Genomic DNA, 23,173 nt, shown 5'->3' with positions numbered 1-23,173 from the left:
CTGATGGGACTCTGAAATTCTGGTGGATGCACAACCCCCTTTTCCCTTTAGTTCCCACAACTGGCCATGCTCTGCATTTGGGTTTTTAAATTTAAATAAACTTTGTATCTTAGCATACTCTGCTTTACAGAAGTTAGGAAGAAATGAAGGTATTAGAGTTCCCGTGTACCCCACACCTGTGGTTATCATGTTACACTGGTGTGATACATTGTTACAACTCCTGAACCAATGTGGACAGTTAACTAACCTTCTGCTTTACTGGGTTTCCTGTTTCCCCCAATGGCCTGGCCCTGTGATCGAGGTACCCCAAGAGCTGAGCCCCCTGTCCTGTGACTTCTGACACATCTGATGAGACCTCAAGGGACCCCAGAGCTGCCCCGCCAAACTGCTCCTGAATTTCTGACCCACAGAAACTGTGAGAACGCTGATTCCAACTGCTGGGTGTCTGGTGTAATTTGTTACTCAGTGATAGATAATACTTCCACTTCCCTGTCTCAGGGACCCAGGGCCTCTTGGGTAAGGTGGAGAAGGAGGGAGGGAGAAGGTCGTAGGGGGAGAAAGGGAAGAGGGAGGGGGAGGAAGTGGAGGAGGAGGAAGAGGAGGGAAGGGAGAGGCCAGAGGGGAAGGTAGGCAGTGGGGGCCAGAGGCACAGGGAACACTAGTAGAGGCTGTGAATCAGGGTGGGAGGGGATCCATGTTCACTGTGCAGACAGACTTCTCTGTGGCCTGAGATCTTACCCTATGCGTGTACTGTCTTTTGAAAATCCACTTTCCAGATAAATAGACTTGAAGAGGTGCCAGCAATGAGAAGCCCAGCTCCAGGAAGTGGTGCTGCTGCTAACTCCCAGGGCTAGAGCTGGGGGAAAGTAAACCCACTTTAGGAAGGCATAGGCTGGTCTGGCTGCGGAAGGGCGGGGCAAGTGCCCCAGGAGGCCCTGGGGGGAAGACAAGTGGAGTGCAGGCTTTGAGACACCAGCTGGACAAAGTCCAGTGGGAACGGGTGGAGGCAGGCAGGCAGGCAGGCAGGAGTCACTGCCTTCAGGGTGATGGAGATGGTGACAGTGACGAAGGACGCAAGACCCCATGGGTTTATGGGGCGTGCTCCTGGCATTGAGTAGCTAGGGCCAGGGAGGCTGGTGAACACTCTGCAGTGCCCAGGACAGTCCCCCACAAAGAATGACCAGCCCCAGTACCAGCAGTGACAAAGGAAGAGAACCCCGTCAGGGACACAGGCTCAGCTGCCCAGAGTGAGGGGTTGGAGGGAAGGAGAATGGGAGGTGCAGTAAGGTGCCCCAGCTGTATCCCCCACGTTGTGCTGGGTGGAGTTGGTCTTCTCTATGCTTCAGAAGCAACTGGCCACCTCAGGCCTTCTAGAACGTTCACTTGGCAAGCGAGTCAGTTCAGCTGGCTGTGACTTCCTTAACTACTGCCACCAACCACTGGAGGGAGAACAGACCCCCACCTACACCACCACCCACGGCCCCCGTGGCCTCAGGACGAAGCGTGAAAACAAGCACCTTCAGAATCCACAAAAACACAGTGAGCACTGAATGTGCTGGGGTGCAGGACCTGGATGTGGGGCAGGGACCCCGATTTAGAAGACTCCCTGGACGGGGCCCAGAGCCCACTGGAGGGAGACCGCGAGCAGGGCCCAGGAAAGCAAAGATGGCTCAGAAGGCACTGACTTCCCATCTGAACAGCCTTGGAACACTGAAGGTTCACAAAGAAATGAGACCATAACACTTCACAATAATGGGATAGCCCCATGCAGGCCATGGGGTTTCCACCAAGGCCACGCAGACGTTTGTCACCACGAAGAGCGGCCGTGTATTTGCACATCAGAGACTGTTCCAGGCCAACTGGTCTCGAGAAGCGTCTGTCGGCAGATGGCGCAGTCTGACTTTTCTGGAAGGGAGCCAAGGCCCATTTTGACAGCATGGGTGGGGTCATCCTGTGTGGGGACAGGACCTCGCTCTGTCCAGGAAGAGTGACCCGGGCAGTGCCAGGCTCTGCAGCATCCAGGGCCTTCCACCACAGGCAGGTGCCCGCCTGCATGTCAGCTCTGGGCCTCCAGGCCATCTCAGAGCCGGATGCCCCTCGGGCCAACTTGGGAGGGCCTGGGCCCTGCACCTGGATTTCCTGCTCTTAGAGTTGAGCAAAACCCACTGAGGAAGATCGCTGGCCGGGTTCCGGTGCCTCGACGTCAAGCGCCATCTCAATGTCATGTCCCACTCGCTAACCAACCTGAGATGCTCTCTGCAGCTCCTTACTGCTTGGGCACCAACCACCCTGCATCCCATGGGAATCTCCTCCTGATTGCCCTCTGCAGTGACTCTGGTCGGGTGAGGGGGACATCAGGAGAGGGCCCCATCCAGTCACTATGGGGGGAGGGGGCGCTGACCCTGCCCAAGTGTGACAGTACAGCCAGGGTGCTGATGATGGGGCAGGGCCTCAAAGTTACTGTCACCAATGTTTACTGCCACATACAGTGTCGCACCAACTTGGATTAAATCACTCGGTGTGTGGCTCTGACAGGCACCTGTTCGAGGACAGGCCAGTGAAAACAGGCACGGGCCTACACAGAGCTGGGGCCCCTAGCCAGGGGCCTTTGGGGCCCTGGGACATGTCTCATGTTTCGGGTAAGCATGCAAGCCCGCTTCCGTGGCTTCCAGACCAAGGGCCAGGGCAGTGAGCCCAGGCTGTGCACACAGTGACCTTAGCTGTCCTGTGTGGGAGCGGTGGCCACATGGATCGTCACAGCTACCCGTGCCGATTACCGAGACCACAACACTCAACCCTGGGCCAGACGCATGGAAATCCACAGAGGACAGGGTGCCGTGGCATTCACCTCCCCGCACGAGACTGGGCAGAAAGGTCTCCATCCATCTGCTGTTGTACATGAGCAACACAGCAAACAATGAACACAAGACAGCAGGTGGTCTTTGGTCCCGTCTTACGAACACTGCTTTTCCTTGGAAACACACGACGAGAGACAGTGTCCTCTGGAAGCACTGGGAGAAGAAGTCACGCAGAGGAGAAAAGAAAACTAGAAAAATATGCCAATACCTCTGGAGCAATATATTCCCACCAGATCCTTTTCAAAACTCCTGTTTAATATCGGATACAATACTTTTTAACATAAAAAGACAAATGTGTACCTTATATTAAACTATTCAGTACAGTCACAGGTAATGATAGCAATAAATCACTCTTGTCCTTTTAAAAACCTTTCAGAAACTGTACCTTCCCAAAAAAGCCAGGAAAAGAGAAGCCACAGGCAGATCCGACACACACGTCCCAAGTCCTATCTTCAGTGCGACAGAACAGGGCCTGTGGGCGGGTGTCACTACATGTGACCGCCATTCCCACGTCAGCATCGCCGGTTCCTTTCTTCTAGGAGCTGGTTATCAAATATTGCTTTTTCCCTTCAGGAAACAAAAGGTGACAACTTCATTTTAATAATTAATCGTGTTTTAAAGAGCATGAAGCAGAGGAGTGTTTGATGAGGGCAGTGTAAGTTAGGGAAGATGGAAAATTCTGGAGGTAGATGGTGGGGATATGCCTGCATGACAGCGACTGTGCTTAATGCCACTGAGCTGTGTGCTTTAAGATGGTCAGGATGGTAAGTTTATGTTACGTGTATTTTACCACAACTAAATAAAAATGAATTTTTAAAGTATGAAATACAAAACTGTCCTCGTTAAGCGAGTTCTTGTTAAGGAAAAGCGGACTGACAATTACTTAGCTGGCCACCGCTCTCTGGACACAAGGAAACAGGAACATGGATTCAGAGGCGGGCCCTCTGTGAGGGCGTGCAGGCACATCAGTTCAAACAAGAAATGGGGGGCAGCTGGGCGGGGCAGAGGTTCAGTGAAGTCGGGTCTGCACATGGCCTCTGAGATGTAACTTACAAGACGAAAGGGACACCAGGGTGGACAGCTCACGTGATAGACCAACCAGACGGCTGAAAACTAACTGGGGCCAAAGGAGAGAAATGGCTACCGCTCATTCATCGAGTCCTGAGCACGACCCCGAAGGAATAAAACGGGGCGGCGCATTCACCCTAATTGACGCGCATCAGGTGGTGAGCCTCACTTCCAGGGGCGTTGGCCACGCTCGTGGCAGGAAGAGGCTGCAAAGAAGTCTTACTGCTCTTGGTGCTGGCGAGCCAGTGGAAGGAAGAGTGTAGTGACAGAGACGGTCACGAGCAGGAGGTTGCCCCCATCTTGATTCACGCATTGAGCGTGCCCAGCCTGACCCAAGTTTTTCTGTTTCCCAAGGCCTTTCCTGTCCTGTCAATCCAGCTGCACAGAACCAACGTGACCCTGCTGTGGACAGCTGTGCAGGACGCCTGCCACCCAGGCACATGCCAGGCTCTGCCCAGGAAGGATGGAGTGTCAGTGACAATGCCCAGTCGGCCCTGGACAGAATCCCTGGCCGGTGCTCTAGTTGAGTCTTCAGCCTGTCACTGGCACGCGGCCCCGCCTGTTCCCAGCAAGGCCTGGCAGCATGCCCAGAGCGGGATTAGGGGCGCTGGGGCCAGAAATCCAAGGGCAGCCAACCACACTGATGTGAGAAATGTCTTGATCAGAGCACTTTCTGACCAGCTAGGACCCACCGGGCCGACTGCTGCGGCTTCATCAGCCTGTCCTCGTCCGACAGCCACAGCACTGGAGCAAGAGGGCCTGGGCACACGCCGGCCCCACAACAGGACGTCAGGTGCAGAGGCCGCGTATGCGTCTAGCCATCAGCCTGGCCACTCGTGCAGGCTACTCTGGGGCCTGGGTTCAGGACCAGCTCTGCCCACTCCAGCCAGCTTGGGAACTTGGGCCCACGGCCCAAACTCATCAGAGAACAGGAGCGTCCACCGTGGCTTCCTCAGCCAAGTGCTAACGTATATTCTCAAGTTTACGCGCCTCATTTACCAAGCGAGCACCTGGACCAACACATCGGGAACAGGGGCTCGGTCACAGCTCCCAGCAGGCGTAGAAATACAAGTCTTAGAGATAGCATTTCCCCGAAAACAAGACCTCGCCGGACCATCAGCTCTAATGCGTCTTTTGGAGCAAGAATTAATATAAGACCACGTCTTATTTTACTATAAGACCGGGAATATAATATATAATAATAATATAATATACAATAGTATAATACGTGGTGTTATTTTACTGTTAGACCGGATATAATACCCGGTCTCATATTAATTCTTGTTCCAAAAGACGCATTAGAGCTGATGGTCCTGCTAGGTCTTATTTTCGGGGAAACACACCTCAAAATGGTTGGGAACGGGGCTCTGAGCGCCTACCGGTAGCTGAGTGAAGGTCCTTTGATGTACTTCTCCTCCGCCGTCTTATAATCCACTGCGTCCACCGCCGAGATCGCACAGATGATGGCCTGTAAGACAGGGACGGTCAGCCAGGGCCAGGGCTGCATGGTGCTGAACTCTCCGTGGTCCACACGGGCAGTCAAGCGCGTGCCAGCCTCCAGACGCATCCCATTTCCAGCTCAAAAGATGCCTACGAACTCGAGCCCTCTGCTGTAATGAGGTTTCTGAGTTAAATCAGGAACATCCCTTCTGACTACAGATGAGTGCTCCCATCACTAAAATCAGAGAATGAAAGGCAGCCCCCAAAAAAGTATTTTAAAAAACTGTAAGTTTACTATAAATAAAAATGGTACGAGGGTGATTTGAATATGTAATTGATGTCTGATGTTAAGGAATTGTTGCCTACTTTTTCAGGTGAATTAATAGTATTGTCCTTACACCAAAAAACACTGGGGCCGGGTCGTTCTCTGTGGGGCATCCTGGGCACTCGGGGTGGAGCAGCATCTCTGGCCCTACATACTGGTGCCAGGAGCACCCCCACCGTGAGCGTGACAGCCACAGATGTCCCAAAGAGACAGAATCGCCGTTTTATTTATTTATTTATAACTTTTATTTATTTAAGTGTGTCCTTCCAGGACCCATCAGCTCCAAGTTACATAGTTGTCTCAATCTAGTGGAGGGCGCAGCTCACAGGGACCTGTGTGGGGATCGAACCGGCAACCTTGTAGTTAAGGGCACTGCACTCTAACCAACTGAGCTAACTGACTGCCCCCCAAGAATTGCCGTTTTAGAGATACACAAGGAAGGACTTATAAATAAAAAATGTTTTTTTCCCTCCAAAACACTAGTCGGGCGGAGGGGAGGACTGCAGGTGCACATGGAGGGAGGTAACTATTCCACTGCTCACGAGCAGTAAGGCCTCAGGACACAATTTTACTTTTGTACATATATGCTGTCTCATCTGCGCCCCACAGGGCCCTCTGAACTTGACCATAACCCAGCAGCCACATCTGCTGCGCCCAGCCCAGCCCAAGCCCAGCGAGCATGCACAAAGGAAAGACAGAACTCCCTTTTCCTGAGCAGTCACTACCTGCACACATGCAGGAAGCATGCAGCTCATTCCTTCAGTGCCGGCGACAACGCTGGGACAGCCTGCCCTGTACCACTGCCCACAGGGTGGTTGGGCGGCACTGGGCTCCATGCTGCCAGGGCCTCCCGGCAGATTTCAGGAGGGTGACATCCCAGCACCAAACCGCCCCTGGCCCCATGCCCAGACCCCCACCCCCTCATGCGCAGGATGCCCTGCCGGCCACTCACTTCAGGCAGGAGCACGTCCAGGATGAAGCGGACCCTGTCACCATTGGCCCGCGTCAGTGCCCGGCTGCCTGTCTCTTGGTAGACACGCTGCAGGTACTTCACCACCAGGTCCAGCTGCTCCTCATCCTCCAGGTACGTCTCTACACACGTCACGTACTGGCCAGAGTTCAGAAATGTCTTCAGCCACCGGGACGGCTTCTTGTTCTTTAAGATGGCCCGCAGGTGGCTCTCGGCGCCCCTTGCGTTCACGATGTACTCTACCAGCTTCTGATTTGCCCGGTCCCGGGCAGCCCGTGACCGGTCAGGCAGGACTTTCCTGCAGGACTGCCTCCTGCCCCAAGGGCTCCTGGCCGCAGGCTCCTCGGGGTCCTCCTGGCAGAGCTGAGGGAACTGGGTCCCCAAGACATCCTGCTGGATGGACTTGCGGACGGGGTAACCTGCAAAGGAGGCACATGCTGTGGGACTGCCAGCCAGCCAGGTGGGGTCCCTTCACTACGTCCTGGGCTGTGGTGGGCAGGACCCCTCATCTGGCCCAGCTTTGCCCTGCAGCCAAGTTTAACCTGAACGAACAGAGCCCCCACGCCCAGGAGCAGCACTAGCTCATTCACCTTCCCTCTGAGGATGGGAGGAATGGGACAACGTGTAGCGATTACTGCCTGAAACACTGAGACAGGAGAGCAGAGGGAAGTGCTGTTTGTATGTTAACATTCGGGCGTCATCGCACTGGCACCAATATAGTGGTGGTGGCTGTGGACCTGCTGTCCAGACCCCACAGCAGGGCGAGGGCGACAGCCCCGACATCCCCGGGGCCTTGGGCAGCGACAGCTGCTGATGTGAAAGGACGAAAATGCCGTGGACTCACTTATATCAGCGGCATAGTATTCCAGAAAGGAGCCGGAGAAGGAACCGCAGCCTGCAGACGACACGGGCACGTGAGGCGAGGGACACGTCCTGAGCCCACCCCATCCAGCGGGTAGGCTGGCGCAGCACGGGGTCCCCACAGCCCGACGGGGGGGCGCACAGGGACTGGCTCTGAGTCAAGGGACCCCGTCCTCTGTCCACACCCAGCATCCCGCCACCACCAGCCTGTACTGGGGACTCGAAGGCCAGGGGGACAGCCCAAGCTTGGCCCTTGCCATACAGAGGAGGCGCTGTGCTGCTGTTGTCCCCCACTCCCTTTGTCCCAGGCTGTGAAGGCCCCACGTACCAAGCCGGACCCGATAGTCGGTGATGAGGGACACGCACCAGCCGATGGCCTGGCTGAAGTCCGCCTTGGCCTCATTCTGCAATGAGATAGACGGGGGAGCGTCAGCAGGAGGCCGCAGGGGCCCCTCCCTGTCCTCATCCAGCAGGGGCCCTGGCAGACGCCCATGGAGGCCCTGGTCAGGGGCCAGGCTGCTCAGAACCTGTGGACTCAAAGGGGAGGGGAGGTACAGACTCCATGACCGTGGGGGTGGAGGGAAACTTTAAAGTCATGCAAAATAAACCCTTCCAAAAGCTATCTCCGTGTCTAGCGCTTAGAAGAACAGCGTCAGCCTGGAAGGAAAGACACCAGACACCAACAAACCGAGGACAGTTTCCCTGAGAGCTCCTGGGAAACGCCCACAGGCACGACACATCCCATATTACTGCCACCTGAGCTGGCCGACCCCGCGGTTGCCGCTTGTGATAGGTGGGGGATGCGAATCGAGAAGGCAGCTGGGGGGTGGACTGGGGGGGGTTAGGCCTCGCTGACACCTGGGATGGCAGGCCATTCTGCTCTGCAAGGAAGGAGACACTCAGGGCCCTACAGATGCCACAGAGCCGTGACCGTCACACAAAGGCCAGTGGAGGATGTGAGAGCTGATCCATCGCCAGCGCAGAACAAGCAACATGGTCGCCCGGCGGAGGTGCAGCTCACTGCCCCTTGCCTCCCCTGCACACCCACATCACAGGTAGACTGGTGACAGGAGGACGGCCACGGACATCCTCCAGGCTTCTGTGATAAAACCCGCTTTGGAGAGTTTAGGGCACATGGATCGCAAGGGTCCTCTGGGTAGCCAGTGGGAAAGCTGCCAAGGCCTGAGAGCACACAGCACAGAGAGGGGTCAGAGGCTCCCAGCGGGAAGGTGCCCGGGGACCCGCGTTCAGGGAGTGTGGAAGCTTGTGGGACGGGAACCGGGCCACACTGCGGAGCACTGTGACGGGACAAACGCCCTGCACTGGCTGCGGGTTAGACGTCACGATGAACCGACTTGAACAAACAAGACAGAAGCGAGGCTCTCGTGGTGACACACAAGGACGGGCTGGGGGCTCTGTGGGCGCCAACCTTCCAAACGCGCAGCGCACTAGAGCCCGAGGCCAGCCATCCTCAGGGAACAGCACAGATGGGAAGCAAACTCCTTGGATCCCAGCACCCCGGAGGACACGGCTCAGACACAGACTGCTCCCCACCTGGGACCTGGGACCTCGTGACCTGCAGGGGGCAGGGAGGGCAGGCACTCCCGGCCAAGCCCAGTTTGGTTTGTTTTTCTGAAAGCTGGGACAACAGAAGCAGGGTTTCAGGCTGAGCAGATAGCACTTTGAATGGGCCTGCGCATCGTGGCTTACAGACTCACATGTGACACAGCACTGATCCTAGAACCATGGGGACATGGCCACTAGAATCACAGCAAGTCCTCTGGGGAGCGCCCTCGCCCTGACTCATGCCAGCACTCAGGGACAATGCACACACCTGAGGCCTACTGTGCTCAGGCTCTGGGGCGACGGGGTCCCCACTCCACGGGGCCCCGACGCCCCGTCCCTCAGGGCGGCCTTGGGAAGGAGCCAGAAGGAGCGGGCCTCCTGCCCGACCTCTCCACCACCTCACCCCCCAGCCCGTGCCACAACAGCCTCAAATTCCTCCCCTGGACAACGGGGAAGATGGGTGGTAAGACTCCCATGAAGGGAACCCCGAGAGCAGCAGCCAGAGCCGGCCAGCAGATGCTGGTCCCCACGATCGTCACATAAGCCGTGCTTTCGAGGGCTATGCAGACGACACCATGACCAGTCACCAAGTGAGCCACTCAGAGAAGCAGGTAAGAAGCCACCTACCAGAAGCACCTGCTTGTCTTTGCAGTCAAAGTGCTTCAGTCTTCTAAGAGGCACCGTGATGCTACAGGAGGTGGAGGCACAGGTTAGCACGGACACACGTCACCGCCTGACCTGAAAGACATCCTTTCCTCTGACAAAGCTAGTGCAGGTCAGGCAGGTCCTGGGGCCCGGTCTCCACACCGCTGGCCACCAAGGGCCAGAGAAGACCAGTTCCACACGGTCACCTTGGCAACGAATTGACACACTGTCTGCAAAGCGCGTGGGGAGTGGGGAACGCATTGTGCACATTCTTACGCCGCGACGGAGCGCAAGTGCGGAAGGATGGGCACCTACGCACAGAGCAAACCTCAGACTGGCGCAGGGCATGCTAACGGACCTGCAGGAAGGGAGCCAGCTTTGCTAGTTTGTGGGAATAGGGATCCAAGGAGCATCGGGCTGGGCTGGAAAACTGGGCTGTATGACCAGCTGCTCTCAACACAGTCTCTGCGTGGCTGCCTTCCGGGGCTGGATCACCTAGCGGGCCCTGGACGCTGCTCCCTGCTCACACCCCAGACCGTCTGAAAAGAGCCGAGGACGATGGCTCACCCTCTCCCTTTGGGGTTCATGTGTCCTTCGATGAAAAGCACGCTGGCTTTCTTGTCTCTCCGCCTGATACTCTTGACCTGTGGGCAAAGCCAAGAAAACAAAGTGTCAAGAATCCAGGGGCGGCGGTGAGTTTTAAATACTTTCCTGACACAATCTTGTTGGGTGAGACGATGAGCGACTGACACATGTGACAGCTGTGGGGCCGGGGCACAGCCCACACAGTAACACGCTCAGGCACTGCCCAAGTTTTGCTGCATACATGGCTCTGAGTAGTTTCATAACTGAGCAGGACCAGGCAGGGTTGTCTTACATTTTAAAATGAAAGGAACCACACTTACTGCCACCTGCCAGCCACCTGTATGCAATCGTTGTGACTGACTGTCCCATGGCCAAACAGGGCAGGTTCTGGACCAGCCGAGGGCACAGAGGCAGGAGGCAGGCCCGGCTCCAGCCCTTGGCCATGGCCTATGAAGGCGGCCAAGGAGCCTTTGCACAGCACCTCCCAGGCCGCACATCGAGGGGTCACTAGCAAGGGGGCTACAGATGCTCACGCCCCGGCATCAGTCACACTGGTGACCCGTTAACAAGCAGGACCCCCGAGGGAACTGATAGAAACAGGGAAGGGCTGTAAGGGCTGGGAAAAGGGTGCCCACACAGGCGGGACACGGCACCTGCTGGGAGGGGGTGCTAGAGGGAGAAGAGGGCCCCCACGACCGTGCCAGGGGCTGTACTGAGATGCCTGCTCACCAGACATGTGTTTAAGATACGCATTCTACCCACAAGGAAGAATGTGGGTTCTGGATCTGCCCTCCCACAGCCCTGCTGTCTGTGCAGAAAGGCCCTGCTAACGGCAGCCAGACTCAGTGAGATGACGAGCTGCCCTTGACTACTGCCAAGACCCTTCCAAGTTAAACGCCGGTATCTCCTACTAAAAGAACTATAGCTGGAATCATGGAATTCTGTCTCTGCCAGAAGAGGATGAAGGGGGAATGTAAGGGGAGAGAGGAGCTGGGACAGTGCTTTGGCCTAAAAAATAAACTTGACTGTTTGCAGCGTCCGGGTGTAGAGAGAAAGCAAAGCCAGCAACTTGGCTACATTTGAGCTCATCCACCACACTGGGGCGCTGGGCAAATGCCTGCATTTATACGGACAACGGCTCCATACCTCAAATCTAAAACGTTAAAAAGCTCCCAGAAAGTCTGAAACGCACACTATTTAAAATGAGCAAACTGTGGACTTTTTTTCAGGCCAGTTTTTCTGAGCCTGCTTGATAAAAATGTGACCTGTGAACCTTACCCTCACTGGTGCCACATGACTAAACCCCCGTTATTTAGGTTGTGTCTCCAGAAACCCTATTTATAGGCCCATCATTTTCCTCAGTAAGAGTGAAATGGTGAACACGTTTGCCCAGGTCCCACTGTGGAGAACAGAGGACAAGTGGAGTGAGACGGAGTGCTGTTCTTACCACTGCTGGCCAGAAGGGGTATTTTTGGTATTTAAGCCAGACTAGCATTCCTACTTCAAACGAACGTGGTTCTAGAATTAAAAAGAAAAAACAAAAAGAACAGACACATCAGATCCATGTCAAGCAGCAAATGCAATGGCATGAGAAAACACAGTTACTGCAATAACATTTAAACCCCACACTAACACGACCCACTGGAAAGGTCAGTAGGACTGTTAAGGCAGGTCCCAAACTCCCGTCGCCGGAGTCTAAAGACTATGACCATGCTCAGCGGTTAAGAACACGGTACGCTGCTGCTTTCCTAGAATGACCATGTGCTGTGGTCATGCAGTCAGTGACACGAGGGGAAGCTGACAGAGGGTACGCTGTACCACCTTTGCAACTTTTCTGCAAATCCCAAATTACTCCAAAAAAAAACATCTTCCATAAAGAGCGTGGAACAAAATAAGAAAGGAGCTAGTGTTACACAATGAAGACCCGCGTGGGCACTCAGTTCCTGAGACGATGGTCTGACTGAGGAACTGGGGGCTTTTACAGAGAGAGACAGAATTACTTAAATAATCATAAGAGAGCTACAAAATTATCTCTGAACAAAATGAACTATTTCCCACCAAAAAAACTCCAGAATGAGGAAATAATTTAAATGCTAAAAACATCAGGTAACAAAATATCAGTGAGGAGAGGCTAGTGTTTGGCGCAGAGCCTTCCACTACTGTGGGACAAGGGAAGCCGGCTGGCCCGCGACCCAACAAAGAAATGTCTATGGGCGAGGCAGGGAGGAGGCAAACAAAGGCCTCCTGCAGACCCGTGAAGGGCGGCTGCCCCGTGAGAAGCCTCCTTTCTCAGAGGACAACGGGTCCCGGGTGCAGAAAGCCAACTCAGGGCCAGCGGGTAAATACCCAGACAGATGGTGCTGATGGGGAAACCAAAACAAACCAAATGGAAGCACAAAGCAAGAGAAAAAGCAAACATCCAGGTTTTGGGGACTGACAGACCTGACCCCTAGCTGGTGGCAGTGGGGACCGAAATGCTCCTTTGGAAAAAGGCACAGTATCCCTTCTCTGTGGCCCAGGAAGCCCTGTTCCGGGGGCTGATGCTACAGGGTTATTTCCCAAAAGCACATGCTGTGTGCACTGCGGCCCCACAGCCAAGGGATGGTCTAGACCCCGACGGTGAGGAGGCTTAGTAAGGGATCCCTGCCACACCTAGTACATGCTATCCAGTCGCCACTGAGAAAAGTGAAAACGTGAAAAATGTCTGACTTATTGTTACGTTAAAAATAAGAGGATGCAAGGGTAACCGGTTAGCTCAGTTGGTTAGAGTGTGGTGCTAATAGCCATCAAGGTTGCCAGTTCGATCCCCACATGGGGAACTGTGAGCTGCACCCTCCTTTAAAAAAAAAAAGAAAAAAAAAGACTGCTAGCTATTGTCAAAAAAAAAAAGGGGGGGGAAAAAAACCCAAACAGGAAAAAAAAAAACAGGACAATGCAAACTTAAGTCAGCAACACAGTGAACAAAAAGCAGCCAGCAGTGTTTTGGGGAAAAAAAACCATGCGCCCAGGGTGTGCAGGTGGTAAGACACGGGGGAGCCCCGTGGCTGCACCCACATCAGCTTCCTGGTCTGGCAGGATGTTGCCATCGGGATGCTGCGGGGCAGGTGCCTACCCCTCCCTGTGCTTTTTCTGCAACATCCTGTTAATCCATAATTCTTTCCAAAGCAAAAGCTTTAAAACAATGGATTCGATTCTGTGGAGTTAAGTAGCAAGTCTAAGGAGGCGACTGTTCCTGGTCACTCCGTTGCTGAAGCCAGCAGACCTAGGGCTTGTGAATCGGGGTTCTTGGCTGCTGACGCGTCCACGGCAGTCTGCCTGCTGCAGGTAGACATGGGGGAGGGCACAGGCTCCTGAGACACGAGCCAGCCTCCCCAGAGGCCTGTGAGGGGTGCCAGGCCACATGCCAAAGGTGGTGGCGGAGCCCACCTGTGTATGTGGCTGTCCCCCCTTCGTTCCTAGGAGGGGACAAAGGACAAGGGAAGGAAGCTGCATGCAGACAGGGAGTCCCTCCTCCCTCTGTGTGGCGATGTTTAAGGCAGGGGACGGAAACCTCAGCACTTTCCAAGGTCTCACTCAGGTCAGTAGAAGAAAGGAAAAGAGAGCTCGGACAAAAGTATGAGGGCTGCGCCCAGTGGACCGAGAGCATCCCGGTCGTTCCTGGGTCTTACCGCGAAATAAAAGGATTCTCGGGGGCTCCTCCTCCTCCTCCTCCTCCAGAATGGAATTAACCGGGTCAAGCTCCACTGACTCTTCGTAAGATGGACGGTCTGTCAACAATGTCAGGTTAACTTGCATGGTCATCGGCCTGGCGACTCACGCCAAGGAGAACATTTCGTGATACGTGACCATCAAGCAGAAGACAGCAGACCCGTGTCACACAGACTTGCACACTGCCCGATTCAAGCGAGGTGCTCTCCCGTTAGACAACATTTACAGGACAATTAAACAAGACAGAGCCAGGGGGACGCCCTCCAGGCCGTAGCTGGCAGGCAGGCAGAGAAAGTGACTGAAATCATGAGAAGTGAACGGGGTTCTGGGGGGGGGGGGGGATCCCTGTTGTGGGGCTCAATCCTTCCTGGTGTGAAGCGCACAGTGGATGTGCAGGGACAGGGGCATAACGGGACAAGGCAGGCGTGTGGCCACTCCCTTCAGTACACAGGGGTGCCGCCTGCGAAGGTGCCAGCCGGCGAGCAGGAAGTGCACACCCATGCAGGAAGTGTAAGAATCAAGGGAGACAGAACCCTTGGCAGCAGGCAGGTGGTGAATAGACCTCGACACCCCGCTGTGCAGAAATCAGGGTTTCCCAGTTAGTGGCTTAAAAGTCAGTGGGATGCTATGAAGTGAAAACAGAACGAAATCTCAGTGCATGGCCACAGGCGCAGAAACGTTATGTACACAGGAATTCCTCTGAGATGCCTCGCAGTGAGTTCCTCACTGAGCGTCTGCCTTCTTGCTCCGTAGCACGCAGGCTAGGAGTTAATCCTCAGGCAGAAGTGTGTGTCCCCACAGGGCTCGATGCCCTCCCTCCCCTGCACACGTGGAGCAGCGGGAGGTGCTGCAGCCCAGAGGAAGACACGGACAAAAAGGAGCTGGGGATGTTGCTCTGGGCCCCTCCTGGTACCCATCTCGCTAAGATCCGGGTATGAATGAATACATGCTGCCTGGCGGGAGGACCAGAGCACCCCCCTGGCCCAGCGCCAGGCAGGCCTTACCTCCTTCCAGGGCCTGAAGCCTTGTGTTGTCTGCAGGTGTGCGGGGGGCAGGCGGGCCGCGCCTGGTGGCGCTGCGCAGAGTCATGCAGTCCTGGGGCCCTGACCTCTGGTCACCATCCCGGCACAGCTGCTTGGCAGGCGAGCCTCGCGCATCCGGGCAAACTGGGCGCAGAGTGGGGCATGGCAAAGCCGGGAAGCGCCCCTTGGCCCACAGACCATGCTCCCTAACTCGGGCAGGTGAGCTCAGGGCTGCCCGGCCGCCCGCCTCTTCCTCGTTCTCTCTTTCCTGATGTCCCTCTGAAACTGAAGGGCCATTCTGACACCTGCCGGGCTCCTGTGCCGAGCTTCTTCCCCTTTTATTTGGGATCGTCCGATTTTCAAGGTGTAGGCTTGATCCACTCCTGTCCCGAGAACCACCTCCAGCTGAGACCACCAGGGCAAGTGGGCTTTCGCTTTCCCCGAGCCCCTTCTTGTGGTCCACTTGGCACTTGGGGTCTTTCTCACAAGTTGGAGAGCCTGCCAGCCTCAGATGTATGCGTTCCCTCCTCTCCAGTCCGGAACTGCCCAACACAACTTCATGGACAGAAGATGAAGAGCTGGGGTCACAAAGCGAGGCGGCCGGTCCCGTGTGCTTCTCTCCTGCAGACCCAGCAGTCCCTTCCTCCCTTGAGCAGCTTTCTTGCAGCAGACAGGATCTCTCGTTCAGAACATCCAGAGCCACTCGAAGCGACCGTCTGTAGGTCAGCTCCTCCATGGGTTCGGCAGCAGCCTTGTTCTGTGAGGCTGAAGGGCGGGAGACAAAGCCTGGTGATGCCCAGATGCCCAGGCACCGCCATCGCCGTGCTTGACTCTGCCGTTTTCTGCCTGATGGGAGGACTGACACCTCTCCCTCCGTGTTCCCAAAAGGGGACAGGACGACAAAAGCACAGCTGGCTGTGGGGCTGCATTTTTTAAAAAACCAAATTGAGTGACCCTAGCCAGACTGGGTTACAAAGATAAATTCCTCCAGATTACAAAGCAATCCTGCCAACAAAAACACATATTCAGATGTTTGGCAAATCCTCTCCCAGCCTGACAACTTCCAATTCAATCACAGTCAAGGAGAGCCCAGGCTGAGGAAATAGAACGGGTGATATACTGGGGGGGAGGGGAGCCCATTGAAAGGGCTCCTTGTGGCCACCAATGGTCTACACTTCTTTGCAAGGGCACCCCGACAGCAGGAAAGAGCATCTGGGTCCGGTGTTGGGCCTGGTTATTTACTCAGCCCCACAGAGACCTGGCGCTGTTCCTGGGAGCCATCTCGCAGCTCAATCTCGCAGCTCAGTGGGCTAACACCTCCACCAACACAGAACTTCCCATGTTATAGTAAAGGCACCCACCAATAATCAATCGGTCCCACCGACCAGGGCAAACACAGCGGCAACCGGGAGGGGCTGGTTTCCATGGGAGGGTGTGCAGGGCTGGGTCCTGCTTTGAACAATAAACAGCTGTTCTTCCCAACACAGAGGAAGAGACTCTGTTTTACAAACACCACGGGAAAGTGACCTTGCAGAAGGGATAAGCATTGCCACTTTGAGGAGAGAGAAAATGTTTTTGTATTTGGGATTGCGGGACTGCCAGGGTCCTGTCGCCATTTCCTGGGGGTTGGGGTGGGGGGCGCTGGGCTCAGGCCAAGTCTCCCACCTATGCAATGCAAGTGGGGGGAGGGACACTGCCATTTCCTGCAGACAATGGGTGGCCACACTGCCTTCTCCCCCTGCTCAGCTTCCTAATTTAAATACACAACCTACTGTTTCTGAAATCCTGGGCAGAGAGACCAGACCAGCAACAGAACCGTTTTGCAGTCTTATTATAGGACAAAGGAAAAGAGGAAGTCTTTCCCCATCTCCTCAAAGAAGCAAACCCCTTCCGAGTCTCCTACAGCCTAGACGCCAAGCAGACCCTCTCCACAGGCCATTCCGGGAGTCGAGCACAGGATGGGTTCTGGAGGCAAATTCTAGACAGGTTTGAGAAAGCACATCCGTTTTCTCCCCCTCCCTGGGATCAGGGAGCTCACATTCCCTTGTGTAAAGAGAGTAAGTGGTGTACAGGGTCAATTTCAACCTGGAGGCCTTCTCTGTGAGGGCCTCATGGCTCCTCCCAAATTCGCTCTTACCCAGTAAGGAAGCGATGTCCTCGATGTGGGACCTCCTCAGGGTCTGGGCATTCGTGCTCTTCACCCTCACTCTGCAGGGACAGAAACAACTGTTGCCCGCTGGAGCCAAGGCCCAGAGACATTCTCAAATGTGTTTTTCTTTAGATAACAAAAGAATTAGATTCGTTTTCTTCCTTCTCAACCTTTCATTTAAACCGAAAGTCACAACCAACTAGGAATTCATGTGCCTGAGGTCAGAGGCAGCAAGGCCTCTGGTGAGTGTGGTTTTGTTTTTCTTTTTCTTTTAAGACAGAAAAGGTTGACTGGATGTAAGAGTAAAAATGATTTCAAATTGTGGCTTTTATGAGGCAAATCCTACTTTCAACTCCTTTGTTAGATTTTCAGAGTAGATGATAATGCCACTAAAAGCTGTTTATAGCCCAGCCAAAGGATGTGCTTTCCTTTCAAATTCGAGTATTCAATTACCTTTCAGGAGCAGGGAAAGTGTGAGCTGGGGACAAGGCAAGATTAGGAGGCAACTGTGAAGAGAGGGGTGGGGACAGAGGAACCGACTGGGCTTTTAGAAAACTTCTCTATTTGGAATTGGAAATTCTTCCATCAGACACACGGAAACCAGCCATACACGATTTAGGCACTTTAACCTTCATTCTAGATGCTCTTATGTCCTTCTTTCCCAGATAATCAAGAGAACAGTAGTGCACCGCCCATCACAGGTGTGCCTTGTGGGTGCTAAATAACAATTTATTACAGGGACAGGCTCAAACACCAGGTATTTCAAAACTGATAGGCCTGTCATTCGTTTCTGAAAAAAACACACACAAATAAATCCGTGGGAAGGAAATACCCTCTGAACACCAACGACGAGAGTTTACCCGGTGTGTGATTCACACGTATTCCATTTTGTACTGAACATCACACACAATGCCTTGAGTAGATCTTCATTTTCCAAACTGATGTAAAATAAAACCAGTTGTTTTCCGCTTAAGGATATTATGGGCACTAACAGTTACAATAACTAAACAGTTAATAAGCCCTTAGGCATGGATTTCACCTTTTTTGAGTGGTGGGAGTAGGGAGGGAGGTGGTATCAGAAATCTCATAGGGGAAAAAAATAGTATTAAAAAAAACACAACACTTAACTTTTTGTCTACGGAGAGTATTTGAACATTCAGAAAAAATTCCTTTTTTCTCTTAGTTGTTGTTGACATCTCAGTTCTGGCCAAAACCTATGTTTAAAAAAGAAAAAAACATCCTTGTTATTAAGACACAACTAACAGTTGACACAGAGTAAGAAGCAGTGGCAACATCTAATTCTTAAAGAATACAACCACAGGACTTCAGAGATATTGTCTAATCCTTATTTTGCAGGTAGGGAAACTGAGACACAAGGTCAGTGGCAAACAGGACAAGGTCGGGTTTGTGCCCTGCAGTCCGGCACTCTTCCCATCACTTTGCTGGCAAGTCTCCCCACGACTCTCTCCCATTATTTACTATCACAGGGCTCCCTGCCAGGTATTTCCTTGGGTTACACCCTTACATGCCTTTTAGAGCTCTTAATTTTGTGTGTGTGTGGGGGGGGGGGGAAGGCACTTCTGGTAATGTAACCTTGTACCCCGTTAAATGTGGAATGAGATTCAGTGCCAAAAGATACAGCAGCCAATTATTCAGGCTCAATTATTTCACTGAAGCAACTCCTAGGTCTCTCCTGATAAAGATCTTGTCACCAAAAGTCATTTCTAATTCCTAAATTATACAATAATGCTGTCACCTTTGCAGGCCATAATCGCTCTCTCCATTTGCAGAGGACATACTTGGCGTCCATCATGATTTGGACTCATGAGGCAAGTGGTAAGGATTTGGCACAAAGTGCTTGAAGGTCTGGCGTGATGGATCCTGCAACAAAATTTGCACGGTGGTTTCTAACATCGTTGCTGGCAATTTTAACAAACCCTCGAGGGCGAAGGTAATGGGGCAATTATAACACTGCACAGAGATGCCAAAACGAGGTGACTGGCCCAACCCAAGGAGGCGCCTGGATATTTTTCGTAAATAAAAACAGCCGAATTCCCTCCCAAAGGTTGTGTCTAGATTATTTTCAAAAGGTTCCTTGAATAAATCATCTCTGTGCTGAAGGCCGCCTCCCACCTCAGCTTGGAAAGCATTTTAAACAAAATTCACAGCCCTCCCTGTATGGGGAGCTCAGCTGACCACAGAGAAAAAAATAAAATAAAATCAGAGGGAAAGGACTGCTCTTTTGGCCGTCATGTCCCTGAAGGACAGAACAGCTGCAAATGCCTGTGACATCAATGGGAAGGCTGGATGGGCTGTGACACAAACGAAACAGAAGGTGGGGAGTCGTTTGTGCAAAGGCGGGTTCACGCAGCAGAGGTGGGGTTCAGACAGAGAAGGGGGATTAAGGGAGCAAAGAAGGGATTCAATCAGAAGAGGGGGTTCAGGCTGTAAAGGAGTTCATACAGAAAAGAGAGGATTCAGGCGACAGAGGAGAAGGGTTAGGCAGCAACAGAGGCGGGTCACGCAGAAAGGCGTCAGGCAGCAGAGGGGTTCGGGCAGGAGGGAGTTCAGGCAGAAAAGAGGAGGATCAGGCAGCAGAGGGGGATCAGGCAGAAGGGGTTCGGGCAGCAGAAGGTGGGATTCAGGCAGAAGAGGGAATTCGGGCAGAGGAGGGAGTCGGGTGGAAGGGGGGTTGGCCAGAAGAAGGGTTCAGCAGCAAAAGGCTCGGGCGGAGGAGGGAGTGGGGCAGAAGCGGGGATCGGGCAGCTGAAGGGGGGTGTTCAGGCAGCAGAGGGGTTTGGGCAGAAGAGAGTGTTCGGGTAGAAAACAAGGTCGTGTAGAAGGGAGTTCGGGCAGAAGGCGGGGTTCAGGAAGAAGAGGAGGGGTTCGAGTGGGGAGGGGGTCAGGCTGCAAAGGGGCTCAGTGAACAGAGGAGGGAGCTCACGCAGGAGGAGTGAGAGTTCCCGCGGCAGCACGGGTCAACGCCCGGAGGAGCCTTTTTCGGGGTTTGCCCCTCCCCCCAACCCGGCCGCCTTAGCTCCCGGACCCGCGGACCCGAGAGGAGCAGCCCACCGGGCTCACCAGGCGCCCGGCCTCCCCAGCGCAGGGTCCCCGAGCCGGGCGCGGAGGGCGAGGGGCCGCGCGACCCAACTGCGGTGGCACCCGCACCGCCCAGCCGCCGCCGCCCACGCCCACGCTCACCTCCTCGGCCGCCTCCGCTGTTTCCCTCGGGCCGGGGGCGGGGCCAGGCTCGCGGCGCCGCCGAACTCCGCCTCCGCCGCTGACCAATGGGGAGCGTGCAACCGCTCCATGGCCCCGCCCCTTCCGCCTGGCTGCGGGCGAGGTTGGCTGACTGACAGAGGGGCACGGGGTGGGCAGGCGCAACCTCACTGACGCGCGCGAGGCTGAGTGACGGGCGCGAGTGGGCGGGCACAAACTGACTGACGGGAACTGGGCTGAGTAACCCGCCGGGGGCGAGCGCTAGGGAGCGCTAGGCTGACCGGCGGGCGGCCTCCATCTTCTCGGCCGCTCCCCAGCTGGAGTCTGTGAGGGACTTTGGCCCAACGCTCCTTGTAAACCTGATCCTGAGTGTCCGCCGCCTTCCCCTGCTGCCTCCGGGCAGACCCGCGGGGCTTGGCTGGGACCCTGAGTGAATCTTCGAGAGCCTGCCAGAACCTTCTAGAACCTTCGAGTTACTGAACGTCTCAGCTGAAGCGATTGGAGTTCAGGGCTCCCGCGCTCACCCACAAAAGGGGATCGCGCGTTTGCAAATAACCCCCTTACTTTGTCCATTACTAAGGGAAGCAAGAACCCCGCGTGGACTCGGGGCTCGGGCTATTCAGTCGTAGGGGCGCTTTGCCTCTCTTTTTAATATGTTATTCACTATTACGCCGAATTTTAAGACTGAGATAAAATCGGCATGGAACATGACCGTTGTCCTTATCTGCAGGGATGTGTTCCACGACCCCCACTGAGGCCTAAAACCACTGGGAGTATTGCGCCTTGGGACGTTTGTTTTCCAAATGGTTGACCATGAACCAGGTTGGGGTGAGGGGTGCCAACCCTGCACGACCAAAAATCTTCTTGTAACTTTTGACTACCATGGGCCCTTTGCACCGTGGATTCAACCAGCCGCAGATCCGTCATGATCCGCCATGTCAATGGGCGGTTGGGGCTGAAGGGGACCGAAGCTTTGCCACCCTGAAGCTGCCTTGTTGAGATATTGATCTGAAGTTGCTTATTAAGAAACAAAACATTCAGAAAGAGCCTTTGAGCCCTCCTTCCTGTTCAAGACATTCCGATGGAAAAACCTGGTTTAGGACGGAAATCGGAAATCTTGGGATGTCTCCTTAGCAGCCTAAGCATTGAGTATGATGGGTGAGAGAGCATCTGTTAGCTAGGTACCCGTTGTACCAGGGGAGCAAATATTTACCTGCAATGCGTGTTCCTCTCTTCCTAAATTATCTGTAAATTGCCCATAAATCCCAACCCCATTTTTCTCCTTTGTCTAAAATGTCATGTATACCCAATGTCACCTTGCTGTCTTTGGAATTTTCATGCTTATGTGAATTCCCCATGCGCATGTATTAAAATTTTGATTTTTCCCATTAATCTGTGTCTGTTAATTTGATTATTAGCTCAGCTAGAAGAACTTAGACAGTGGGAGGAAAAGCATTAATTTTTTTCAGCCCCCACAGTTTTTCAAGCCAGCCAGGAGAAAATCAAAACTCTGCAGTTGAGAAGGAGGAAATACTGTTTTTGATCCACAGTTGATTGAATACAGGGATGTGAAACCCGTGCATACGAAGGGCCAAGTGTATTTATTGGAAAAAACCCACAGATAAGTGGATCTGTGCAGTTCAAACTTGTGATCAAGGGTCAATGGTAACATACAAACTTTTGATGAAGTTTAAATTATAAATTAAGCAGTCAGAAACTAACAATGATAATTAATAACAAAAAAGAACAATCAATGTGGGGTGGCCGGATGGCTCAGTTGGTTAGAGTACAAGCTCTGAGTGGCGGGGTTGCTGGTTCGATTCCCACATGGGCCTAAAAAATAATTTAAAAAGGAAAAAGAACAATGTGCAGGAATAAAAGTTATTTGACAGGCTTTGGGACTGTTAATAAAATAAGGGTGACTTGAACACAGCACTGTGATCTGAGTTGCTCTGACAACCAAGATGGCAGGAGCATGTACAGAACAGAGGTATGATTCACCTGAGCGGGGTGGTGGGGATGGAGCAGGCAATAAGAAATTTCATCCCGCTACTCAGAACAGCAGGCAATTTCAAACTTACGAATTGTTTATTCTGGAACAATTATTTCCTTTTAATATTTTCAGACCACAGTTGGCTGCACATAACTGAAACCACAGGCTGTGAAACCTCAGATAGGGGGGACTACTGTATATTAGTGTGATGTACAATGTAACGATTCAATATATGTATATATTTTCCATGGCCTCTTGACATGTTTTAATCCTACTCAAACAAGGGACCCCTTGTGGAAGTGTTCTGTCAGGTTGAAATGAAAACTGAGGAGTAGAGATTCAGTTTACATCTTGTCAGCATTTAGGACCTCTCAGGTCCTGATGTGGCACAGGGGTACATGGCAGGAAAGGTGGGAAGGAGCAGTCCCCCAGGGCCTGAACCCCAATGCCTTTTGTCTGCCTGACTCCTGGAGTGTCACAGGACCACCTCTTGTTTTCTGAATGTCCTGTGTCAAATGTGATTGGTTTAAGAGGGACTGTCAGTGGACACCTGTGAAGCTGCTGTAGGACCGTGGCTGGCATTCACACCAGTCAGTGCCAAGAGGGTCAAGGTATGGTCAAGGTTTCCAGTGTGGTCCCCTTATGGCCTAAGTAGGGACTTGAATGAATTAAAACACTGGGTGAGTCTCAGTTCAGAGGCTATTTTGATGTTACAGTTCAATCATTTTAGAAAATGCAGATTCAGTTCTGGTTCAGGCTGGCTC

At 53.5% G+C, this 23,173-nt stretch overlaps 1 protein-coding gene across 1 annotated transcript; it reads right to left on the bottom strand.

The window, feature by feature from the left end:
- Nucleotides 1-2,391: 2,391 nt before the first annotated feature.
- Nucleotides 2,392-20,455, bottom strand: PWWP3A (PWWP domain containing 3A, DNA repair factor). The gene is made up of 14 exons (XM_033133936.1): nt 20,399-20,455; nt 18,954-19,078; nt 18,326-18,411; nt 17,186-17,256; nt 15,031-15,813; nt 13,987-14,085; nt 11,766-11,836; nt 10,301-10,377; nt 9,716-9,776; nt 7,851-7,926; nt 7,506-7,556; nt 6,644-7,080; nt 5,306-5,394; nt 2,392-3,425 (listed from the first exon to the last, which is right to left on the bottom strand). Exons 2-14 carry the CDS (start codon nt 19,008-19,010, stop codon nt 3,371-3,373), a joined length of 2,013 nt encoding a protein of 670 aa, XP_032989827.1. The 5' UTR covers nt 19,011-19,078; nt 20,399-20,455; the 3' UTR covers nt 2,392-3,370.
- Between the last annotated feature and the right edge of the window lie 2,718 nt (nt 20,456-23,173).

Source organism: Rhinolophus ferrumequinum, chromosome 18 (assembly GCF_004115265.2).
Source record: "Rhinolophus ferrumequinum isolate MPI-CBG mRhiFer1 chromosome 18, mRhiFer1_v1.p, whole genome shotgun sequence".
In the NCBI taxonomy this organism is placed as follows: Eukaryota; Metazoa; Chordata; class Mammalia; order Chiroptera; family Rhinolophidae; genus Rhinolophus; species Rhinolophus ferrumequinum.
This window is presented reverse-complemented; position numbering and strand designations above follow the sequence as displayed.